Source organism: Nerophis lumbriciformis, linkage group LG29 (assembly GCF_033978685.3).
Source record: "Nerophis lumbriciformis linkage group LG29, RoL_Nlum_v2.1, whole genome shotgun sequence".
NCBI lineage: Eukaryota > Metazoa > Chordata > Actinopteri > Syngnathiformes > Syngnathidae > Nerophis > Nerophis lumbriciformis.
In genome coordinates, this window is record NC_084576.2 from 23,605,624 (window position 1) to 23,618,423 (window position 12,800).

Consider the following 12,800-nt stretch of genomic DNA (forward strand, 5'->3'; position numbering starts at 1 on the left):
AGAGCATGTCAGTTGCGTTTATTCGTCATGAATGCACAGGTTGGACACAAATGTACATTAGCGTGGAGACAAAAAGTACCGTGTCTCAAGCAGAAGAGTTTTAGCACTTTAGCATGGTCGCTAAGAAGCTAGAGACTATTCTTGGACTTACTGTGCTCCATCGGAACCTTCTAGAAGATTCCTTGGCTAGGTTGGTAGTGCTAAAACTCTTGTGCTTGGACACCTGAGGAGGTATTTAACTGTCGAACATCTTCTTCCTGTCCGACTTGTCCTCGATGTTCTTACGCCAGTCGCCCACGTCGCGCAGCTGCTTGTCCTGCAAACACAAAGACGCACGTCAGTAGTCCACCTGGTCCTGATCCGGTTCCTCGGTTCTCACCTCCTCTTTGACCTCCTTCTTGACCTGCTTGAGGTTGGCCCTCAGGTCCATGTTGACCGTGTGCTTGGAGCCCAGCAGAGCCTTCAACATGGCGTCCGCAGACATGCGCACCTTCTTCAGGCGAGGGCGCTTGAACTTGCCCCTCATGTCCACGATCTTGATGTTGAGGTCCCGCACCTCGCTCACCACCATGTTGAGCTTGAACTCTAGACTGTAGCGCTCCTCCTCGCTCATGTCGAGCTGCTCGTGGAGCTTCTGGCACAGCTCCTGAGGGGACGTCACGGTGAGGCCGGCGGAACTTTTTTAACCGTGGCGTGTTCTCACCCTCAGCTCGTCGCCACTGTAGGGCAGCTCCAGGGGAGGACACTTGTCCGCCAGGAACCTCTCCCGCTCGCCGACCTTTTCCGTGGCCTCGGCCTCCAGCAGGTTGTTGGCGACCACAAGCATGCAGCTCTGAGGGCAGAACGCCAACAGGTCAGTCACATATTGGAAAGTGTGCTAACTTTTCCTACGTGTGCATGTAAATAGACTGATAATAGACTGTATTTGTGTTATTCACATGTAAATAGACTGATAATAGACTGTATTTGTGTTATTCACATGTAAATAGACTGATAATAGACTGTATTTATATTATTCACATGTAAATAGACTGATAATAGACTGTATTTATATTATTCACATGTAAATAGACTGATAATAGACTGTATTTACATTATTCACATGTAAATAGACTGATAATAGACTGTATTTATGTTATTCACATGTAAATAGACTGATTAATAGACTGTATTTATATTATTCACATGTAAATAGACTGATAATAGACTGTATTTATATTATTCACATGTAAATAGACTGATAATAGACTGTATTTATATTATTCACATGTAAATAGACTGATAATAGACTGTATTTATATTATTCACATGTAAATAGACTGATAATAGACTGTATTTATATTATTCACATGTAAATAGACTGATAATAGACTGTATTTATATTATTCACATGTAAATAGACTGATAATAGACTGTATTTATATTATTCACATGTAAATAGACTGATAGACTGTATTTATATTATTCACATGTAAATAGACTGATAGTAGACTGTATGTATGTTATTCACATGTAAATAGACTGATAATAGACTGTATTTATATTATTCACATGTAAATAGACTGATAATAGACTGTATTTATATTATTCACATGTAAATAGACTGATAATAGACTGTATTTATATTATTCACATGTAAATAGACTGATAATAGACTGTATTTATATTATTCACATGTAAATAGACTGATAATAGACTGTATTTATGTTATTCACATGCAAATAGACTGATTAATAGACTGTATTTATATTATTCACATGTAAATAGACTGATTAATAGACTGTATTTATATTATTCACATGAAAATAGACTGATAATAGACTGTATTTATATTATTCACATGTAAATAGACTGATAATAGACTGTATTTATATTATTCACATGTAAATAGACTGATAATAGACTATTTACATTATTCACATGTAAATAGACTGATAATAGACTGTATTTATGTTATTCACATGTAAATAGACTGATTAATAGACTGTAATTATATTATTCACAAGTAAATAGACTGATTAATAGACTGTATTTATATTATTCACATGTAAATAGACTGATAATAGACTGTATTTATGTTATTCACATGTGAATAATGCTGTATAATAGACTGTATTTATGTTATTCACATGTGATAAATGCTGTATGATAGACTGTATTTATGTTATTCACATGTAAATAGACTGATAGTAGACTGTATTTGTGTTATTCACATGTGAATAATACTGTATAATAGACTGTATGTATGGTATTCTCATGTAAATAGACTGATAGTAGACTATTTATGTTATTCACATGTGAATAATGCTGATAATAGACTGTATTTGTGTTATTCACATGTAAATAGACTGATAATAGACTGTATTTATGTTATTCACATGTGAACAATGCTGTATAATAGACCGTATTTATGTTATTCACATGTAAATAGACTGATAATAGACTGTATTTATATTATTCACATGTAAATAGACTGATAGTAGACTGTATTTATGTTATTCACATGTGAATAATGCTGTATATAGACTGTATGTATGTTATTCACATGTAAATAGACTGATAATAGACTGTATTTATATTATTCACATGTAAATAGACTGATAGTGATGTGTTATTCACATGTGAATAATGCTGTATAATAGACTGTATTTATGTTATTCACATGTGAATAATGCTGTATAATAGACTGTATTTATGTTATTCACATGTGAATAATGCTGTATAATAGACTGTATTTATGTTATTTACATGTGAATAATGCTGTATAATAGACTGTATTTATGTTAATCACATGTGAATAATGCTGTATAATAGACTGTATTTATGTTATTCACATGTGAATAATGCTGTATAATAGACTGTGTTTATGTTATTCACATGTGAATAATGCTGTATAATAGACTGTATTTATGTTATTGACTGTATTTATGTTATTCACATGTGAATAATGCGGTATAATAGACTGTATTTATGTTATTCACATGTGAATAATGCTGCATAATAGACTATTTATGTTATTCACATAAATTATTTATTAAAATACTTAAAAAAATATTAATTTACATTTGACACGTTTATTGTATCACATTTTTGAATGAGTTAATGAAATAATTATTGAAAGATATATTTTTTTATTTAATTCTGTCCCTTTTGGTGGTCAGCTTGGTCACGCTTACCTTCAGAGTGTGCTTGCGTCTGGCCGACAGTCGCTTCCTAAACACAAGTATTTGTATTAAAAACCAAGCATTTGTAATAATTAAGTATTTGTAATAACAACAAAGTATTTATAATAATGACAAAATTATTAGTTATAAAGTGTTTGTATTAAAAACCAAGTATTTGTAATAATTCAATATTTGTATTAATAGAGTATTTGTAATAATAACAAAAGTATTTGTAATAATTAAGTATTGGTATTAATGACAAAGTATTTGTAATAAAGTATTAGTTATAATAACAAGTATTTGTATTAAAAACTAAGTATTTGTAATAATTAAGTGTTTGTATTAATAACAAAGTATTTGTAATAAAGTAAATGTAATAATAAAGTATTTGTAATCATAACAAAAGTATTTGTAATAAAGTATTTGTATTAAAAACCAAGTAATTGTAATAGTTAAGTATTTATATTAATAACACAATATTTTTAATAAAGTATTTGTTATAATAAAGTATTTGTATTAAAAACTAAGTGTTTCTAATAATTAAGTTTTTGTATCAATAACAAAATATTTGTAAGAATGTATTTGCAATAATAAAGTATTTGCAATAAAATATTTGGATTAAAAACTAAGTATTTGTAATAAATAAGTATTTGTAATAATAACAAAATATTTGTCATAACAAAGTATTTGTAATAAAGTATTTGTATTAAAAACTAAGTATTTGTAATAATTAAGTATTTGTTTTAATAAAAAAATATTTGTAATAACAAAGTATTTGCAATAATAAAGTATTTGTAATAAAGTATCTGATTTAAAAACTAAGTATTGGTAATAATTAAGTATTTTTATTAATAACTAAATATTTGTAATAACGAAGTATTTGCAATGAAGTATTTGTATAAAAAACTAAGTATTCATAACAATTAAGTATTTATTTTAATAACAAAGTATTAGTAATAATAAAGTATTTCTAATAATAAAGTATTTATAATAATAACAAAGTATTTGTATTAACCAAGTATTTGTAATAATAAAGTATTCGTATTAAAAACAAATTTTCTGTGTTAGCTTTATAAAACGGACATGGCTACATGGGGCAGCATAGCTCGGTTGGTAGCGCGGCCGTGCCAGCAACTTGAGAGTTGCAGGTTCGATCCCCGCTTCCGCCATCCTAGTCACTGCCGTTGTGTCCTTGGGCAAGACAATTTACCCACCTGCTCCCAGTGCCACCCACACTGGTTTAAATGTAACTTAGATATTGGGTTTCACAATGTAAAGCGCTTTGAGTCACTTGAGAAAAAGCGCTATATAAATGTAATTCACTTCACTTCACTTTAATTCACTTCACTTCAATAAAATACCTTAAAAAGACATTTAGTTTATAAAACAAAGTATTTGTAATAATAACAAAGTATTTGTATTAAAAACAAAGTACATGTAAATAAGAAAGTATTTGTAAAAAATAAAGTATTTGTAATATTACCAAATTATTTGTAATAAAGTATTTGTAATAATAAAGTATTTTTAAATAGAAAGTATTTGTAATAATAAAGTAATTGTATCAAAATCAAAGTATTTGCAATAATAAAAATTTTTTGTAACAATAACAAAGTATTTGTATTAAAAACTAATCATTTGTAATAATAACAAAGTATTAGCATTAAAAAAACTAAGTATTTGTCTTAATAACAAAGTATTTGCAATAATAACAAATATTTGTTATAATAAAGTATTTCTAAGTGAATAAGTCACATCTAAAGCCTCACAGCGACTTATTGCAGGGTGTTGGGTTATATCAGGACGCCAAGACCACTTTGTGAGCCGATAGATTTCATGGCCAGTATTTTTAGAAGATAGAAAAAGATCAAGACGACCTATCAGATGTTTCACTTTAAACTGCAAACTAACATCGCTAGCCTGTGTGCTAAATATTAGCAACTAGCAAGAAGCTTGTTTTCTACGCTTTTCTGTGTTAGCTTTATAAAATGAACACGGCTACTTTTCAAATAAAATAACTTAAAACTACATTTAGTGTATTAACACAAAGAGCTAATTGTAACCTTAAAACTACTAGCAAACATTACTAGCTTGTGTGCTTAATATTAGCAGCTAGCAAGAAGCTAATTCTCTACACTTTTTTGTGTTAGCTTTATGGCTACTTTTCAAACTAAATAGCTTAAAAGACATTTAGTTGACAAAACAAGCCATTATTTTGACAAAAAGAGCTATGTGTGACCTTAAAACTACTAGCTAACGTCGCTAGCCTGCATGCTTAATATTAACAGCTAGTGAGAAGCTCATGTTCTACACTTTTCTGTGTTAGCTTTAAAAAACGGACACGGCTACTTTCCTAATAAAATACCTTAAAAAGACCTTTAGTTTATAAAAACAAAGTATTTGTAAATAATAAAGTATTTGTAATATTAACAAATGATTTGTAATAATAAAGTATTTGTATTAAAAACTAATAATTTGTAATAATAAAAAAGTATTAGCATTAAAAAAACAAAGTATTGGTCTTAATAACAAAGTATCTGTTTTAAAAACAAAGTATTTGTCCTAATAAAGTATTTGTAATAATACAATATTTGTATTAATAACAAGGTATTTGTAATAAGAACAAATATTTGTTATAATAAAGTATTTATAAATAATAAACTATTTGTATTAATAGCAAAGTATTTGTAATAATAACAAATATTTGTTATAATAAAGTATATATAAATAATTAAGTATTTGTAAATAATACAATATTTTTGAATAATAAAGTATTTGTATTAAAGTATTGGTAAATAATAAAGTATTTTTAATAGTAACAAAGTATTTGTAAATAATAAAGTATTTGTAACAATTTAAAAAAATTGTATTATCAACAAAGTATTTGTTTATAATAAAGTATTTGTAATTGTAACAAAATATTTGTGCTAATAACAAAGTATTTTTAATAATGACAAATATTTGTTATAATAAAGTATTTGTAAATAATAAAGTATTTGTAAATAATACAATATTTGTAAATAATAACGTATTTGTATCAATAAAGTATTGGTAAATAATAAAGTATTTTTAATAATAACAAAGTATGTGTAAATAATAAAGTATTTGTAACAATTTCAATTTTTTTATTATTAACAAAGTATTTGTTTATAATAAAGTATTTGTAACAATTTAAATTTTTTTATTATTAACAAAGTATTTGTAGTAATAAAGTATTTAAAATAATAACAAAGTATTTGTATTAATAACAAAATATTTGTATTAATAACAAAGTATTTGTATTAATAACAAAATATTTGTATTAATAACAAAGTATTTGTATTAATGACAAAGTATTTGTAAATAATAACCAAGTATTTTTATTAATGACAGAGTATTTGTAAATAAGAACAAAGTATTTGTAATAATAACAACATATTTGTATTAATGACAAAGTATTGTATTAATGACAAAGTATTTGCAAATAATAAAGTATTTGTAATAACAAAATATTTCTAACAATAATTAAGTATTTGTAGTAAGAACAACTTATTTGTGATATTAACAAAGTATTTGTAACAACAAAATATTTGTAACAAAAAAAGTATTTGTAATAACAAAGTATTTGTAATAACAACAACATATTTCTAACAATAAAGTATTTGAAATAATAACAACATATTAGTAATAATAATAAAGTATTTGTAATAACAACAACATATTTCTAACAATAATAAAGTATTTGAAATAATAACAACATATTTGTAACAATAATAAAGTATTTGTAATAATAACAAAGTATTTGTTATGACAACAAAATGTTAGTAACAACATTAAATTATTTGTAATAACAAAATATTTGTAACAATAATAAAGTATTTGTAACAATAATAAAGTATTTGTAACAACAATGAAGTATTTGAAATCATAAATTTTTTTCTAATAATAATAAAGTATTTGAAAATAATAACATATTTGTAACAATAATAAAGTATTTGTAACAACAACTCACTCAGTGGCCATGATGGCTGCTTGATGTGGACGTTATCTGTGAAGAAACAGACAAGAAAAGAACATTTGTACATGAGTGCTAAAACACGCTTAAAGTTCATATCAGATGTCATGTTCTAACATGAAATGTTAGCGCTTAGCTCGTAGCATAGCGTAGCCATCGAAGACGTGTCTCCATTTGGAACGCTACTTTTAGCTCCTCAAATGAATAAGTCAAATCTAAAGCCTCACAGCGACTTATTGCAGGGTGTTGGGTTATATCAGGACGCCAAGACCACTTTGTGAGCCGATAGATTTCATGGCCAGTATTTTTAGAAGATAGAAAAAGATCAAGACGACCTATCAGATGTTTCACTTTAAACTGCAAACTAAAATTGCGAACCTGTGTGCTAAATATTAGCAACTAGCAAAAAGCTTGTTTTCGACGCTTTTCTGTGTTAGTTTTATAAAACGAACACGGCTACTTTTCAAATAAAATAACTTAAAACTACATTTAGTTCATAAACACAAAGAGCTCATTGTAACCTTAAAACTACTAGCAAACATTACTAGCTTGTGTGCTTAATATTAGAAGCTAGCAAGTAGCTAATTCTCTACACTTTTTTGTGTTAGCTTTATGGCTACTTTTCAAACTAAATAGCTAAAAAGACGTTTAATTAATGAAACAAGTCTTTATTTTGACAGGAAGAGCTATGAGTGATCTTAAAACTACTAGGTAACGTTGCTAGCCTGCATGCTTAATATTAGCAGCTAGCGAGAAGCTCATGTATAAAAACGGACACGGCTACTTTCCAAATAAAATACCTTAAAAAGGCATTTAGTTTTTAAAAACAAAACTATTTGTAATAATAACAAAGTACGTGTATTAAAAACAAAGTATGTGTAAATAATAATAAAGTATTTGTAATATTAACAAACAGCCTTAATTTTGACAAAAAGGAGCTAATTGTGACCTTAAAATTACTAGCCTGTGTGCTAAATATTAGCAACTACTTTTTTCTTGCGTTAACTTTATAAAATGGACACAGCTACTATTCAAATAAAATAATTTAAAAAAATAACATTTGGTTTATAAAAACAGCCTTCCTACGTGTGACCTTAAAACCGCTAGCTAACATCTCTAGCCCGTGTGCTTAATATTAGCAGCTAGCAAGAAGTTAATTGTTTACACTTTTTTGTGTCACCTTTATAAAAACATGGCAACTTTTCTAATGAAACAACTTAAAGGACATTAAAGCCTTCATTTTAACACAAAGAGATAATTGTAGGCTTTAAAACTGCGAGCTAACATCGCTAGCCTGTGTGCCTAATATTAGCAGCTGGCAAGGAGCTCGTGTTCTACACTTTTCCCGTCTTAGTTTTATCAAACGTACACAGCTACTTTTCAAACAAAACAATTAAAAGGCATCTAGTTTATAAAAAATAATAATAAAAAAAGTGATTTTGAAACAGCTAATTTTGACCTTAAACTACTAGCAAATATTGCTAGCCTGTGTGCTAAATATTAGCAGTTTAGCAGCTAATTTTTGACACAAATAAAATAACTTCAGACATTTTGAAGGTTATTTTTTGGGGTAACATTCGAAGTTATTGGCTGGATGGACGCCTGCGTCTATTTCGGGGGGGCGCAGCTGTCGCCAACACGACGGCGATGGAGGGGAAGAGGAGAGAAAAGACGCTGGCTGGGGAACAAACGGCTGTCATGGGTGAGTGAGAGGTGGGGGGGAGGGTCCGGGTGTATTTTAGGAACGTGAGGACATGATGCTGAGGGACATCTGTCGCGGGGATCGTCTCTGGCATCTGCCATTTAGAAGCCATCTTGGACGCAACTTTTCACCCTCAAAACTTCGCCGGCGCGCTAAAAAAACTTTTCACGTTTCCGACCGGGCTCCCTGGTCCTGCTGCTGCACGTCGCCATGACAACCGAACTAACATGACGATGTCATAGGAAGAAAAAAAATCCCAGCTGGTTAAAAGATGTCGCGATGAACAAATAGGAAGTGAGTATGATATCAAATATGATCAGTAGACATGATATCAAGTATGAGTAGTAGATAAAAAAAAGAAAAAAAGAGATGAAGTACTGACCTGTTGATGTGGTCCTGTCGGGCGAACGTGGCGATGTCGGTGAGCGCGTTCAAGCTTTAACAGCAAACAGGAACGCTGCAGCTCCTCTTTATGGAAGCGGATTAGCTTTGAAACCAATAGCGAGGAAGACACACACACACATTGACACCCCCAGTATAAATAACTAGCCCCCCCCCCTTTGAGATTGTCATCTTCATCATCTTATCAGCCGGATGATGATGAAGAAGATGAAGATTGTTTGGACGAGCACCACGGCGACAGCGTCCTAAACACTAACTGACTTTTGACCTTTAACCCCCTGACAGGGTGGCAGGGAAGTGACAAATAAAAACAAAGTATCCTCCATCCACATTCGGTCAACCGACAACATTTACCTCAACAAAATGGCCTGATTGTTAGAATAATTATGTATATATTATCACGCAGCTCTTATGATTAAGGGCCATTGCTATAGTTATTATCAATTGTGCTGAAATTGTATTTTTCTTTGTCTGTGCAAAGCTGGCAATCCAAAAGATTGCAAGCCAGTCTCGTATCAGTGGTTGTTTTGTTGCGTCGGACCAGTACTTCCTCCCAGGGAATCTAAGTTGCTGGTCAATCCCAAGTTCTTTCGATGACCTATATGCTGAGTAAGAAGGACCATCAAGACAGAATTGGAATATTTTTAAGTTTTACTAAAGCTTTAGGAGATCAGTTTAACCAATACATTCATATCGGCTACTCTAGTTAATCTGACATTCAAACGGAAAAGCCAACTCCTTTGCACACAAAGAAAACCCCCATCTCTCCCCCTCGCAACACTGATAAGGAAAGAATGGGTGTTATATTTCACATTCCAAGGGTGAAGACACTAACCAGGCATCTGAAATGTCTAAAGAAACTGGTAGAATATACAAAGGAAAAGTACTACATACTCTAAACATGGCTATGTAAAAAGAAAGAACTCCTAAACATACTGTATATGCATCCTCCACAGTTTCCAGAATCTGCCTCTGACTGCCAAGGCCGAACATCGAGTACCGTGACGCAGACATAGCAGAGACAAGGCGATATCACGACTGTCAGCACATTTGCATTTTTGTACAATCATATATTGTGTCTAACTGGAGCTGTCGAGACTCAGCGACAGCTTCAGTGATGTAACCAGGGACCTCCCAAATAAATAGAGGAAGCACGTGGGCTGGACTTTTAGAACGTAGTTGGGAACTGTAACTAGAGTACAGCCCAAAACACGTCTCTCCTCAATTGGGCAAAATGTAACTCTGTCTCTGCATGATTCTTTGCTTCTCGTCTGTTTAATAGATGTCATCAGTGTTTGAACTTGACACTGATTCTTAAATAAAATGTCACCTAAAGTAAGACTTCACATCAATAGACCCTTTCCCAAATAAAGTCCCCCCTGTGTTTCCACCAAAAACTACCCGGGTAGATTTAGTTCTTCAGGAACTTTTCGGAGTTTGACATCGGGGGGCGAACGCCGATTGGTTGGACACAGTTGGCGGGGTTCCTAAAATGTATTTTTCAAACACACATTGTAAATAACATCAAATATGAACTATTTACTTTAGTACATGTTGTAAAAGTAGTCAGTGACACTCCGTTTGTGCAGTTGTTAGCCTCAACCCCAGTCAACAGAATGCTAATGCTAACAAGCTAACGCTAATACCATGTGTGTGTTGTCGGCGTGAGATAAACACGAACATTTATTATTGACATATTGTTATTTACAGATAAACTATGACATTTATTATGTGTTTATTATTTACAGATAAACCCTGACATTTATTATGTATATATTTTTATTTACAGATAAACCCAGACATTTATTATTGATCTGTTATTTACAGATAAACACTGACATTTATTATTGATATATTGTTATTTAAAGATAAACACTGACATTTATTATGTTTATATTGTTATTTACAGATAAACACTGACATTTATTATTGATATATTGTTATTTACAGATAAACCCTGACATGTATTATTGATACATTGTTATTTACAGATAAACACTGACATTTATTATGTATACATTTTTATTTACAGATAAACACTGACATTTATTATGTATACATTTTTATTTACAGATAAACACTGACATTTATTATGTATATATTTTTATTTACAGATAAACACTGACATTTATTATGTATATATTGTTATTTGCATACAAACACTGACATTTATTATTGATATATTGTTATTTACAGATAAACACTGACATTTATTATGTATATATTTTTTTTTACATATAAACACTGACATTTATTATTAATATATTGTTATTTGCATACAAACACTGACATTTATTGATATATTATTTACAGATAAACACTGACTTGTATTATGTATATATTATTTACAGATAAACACTGACATTTTTTTATTTATATATTATTATTTACAGATAAACACTGACATTTATTATTAATATATTGCTATTTACAGATAAACACTGACATTTATTATTTATATATTGTTATTTACAGATAAACACTGACATTTATTATTTATATATTACTTACAGATAAACACTGACATGTATTATGTATATATTGTTATTTACAGATAAACACTGACATGTATTATTTATATATTATTTACAGATAAACACTGACATGTATTATGTATATATTGTTATTTACAGATAAACACTGACATGTATTATTTATATATTATTTACAGATAAACACTGACATGTATTATGTATATATTGTTATTTACAGATAAACACTGACATGTATTATTTATATATTATTTACAGATAAACACTGACATGTATTATGTATATATTGTTATTTACATATAAACACTGACAATTATTATTTATATATTATTTACAGATAAACACTGACATATATTATGTATATATTGTTATTTACAGATAAACACTGACATGTATTATTTATATATTATTTACAGATAAACACTGACATGTATTATGTATATATTGTTATTTACAGATAAACACTGACGTGTACTATTTATATATTATTTACAGATAAACACTGACATGTATTATGTATATATTGTTATTTACAGATAAACACTGACGTGTACTATTTATATATTATTTACAGATAAACACTGACATGTATTATGTATATATTGTTATTTACAGATAAACACTGACATGTATTATTGATATATTGTTATTTACAGATAAACACTGACATACGTCATCAGCCTGATTTGTATAAACTACCTGAGGTGTGAAATGTGCTAGGAACACAAACCACACACTTCTACAGGAACCAGAGGTTCCAGGCAGGGTTGAATGATCTCAATGTTGTTGCAAACCAGTATTGGCTGAGAGAGAAAGAGCCTCTGCAAGGGGGTGGGGGTAAGGGGCTGTCTGAGTGGAGAGATAGTCTTTTACTCCGCTGTCATCACAATTAAAAAGTTGCTGTTGCAGAAAGCTGGCTTCCTCAATCATTTCAATATGAGCAAACACAAAATGGCTGCCAACGTGACACAAAATGAAGGAATGAAGTGTTCGCACACAGGCATGGTTGACACAGATGGCATAGATGTGGAAATACAAAAGTTCCTAAA

The 12,800-nt window shown here is 30.1% G+C and overlaps 1 protein-coding gene across 1 annotated transcript; it reads right to left on the reverse strand.

Moving 5' to 3' along the window:
- On the reverse strand, window positions 1–9,342 carry LOC133572057 (troponin I, fast skeletal muscle-like). The gene is made up of 6 exons (XM_061924709.2): window positions 9,240–9,342; window positions 7,153–7,188; window positions 3,177–3,213; window positions 704–832; window positions 380–646; window positions 1–316 (listed from the first exon to the last, which is right to left on the reverse strand). The coding sequence occupies exons 2-6, from the start codon at window positions 7,161–7,163 to the stop codon at window positions 236–238; spliced, it is 525 nt and encodes a 174-aa protein (XP_061780693.1). The 5' UTR covers window positions 7,164–7,188; window positions 9,240–9,342; the 3' UTR covers window positions 1–235.
- Window positions 9,343–12,800: the final 3,458 nt, after the last annotated feature.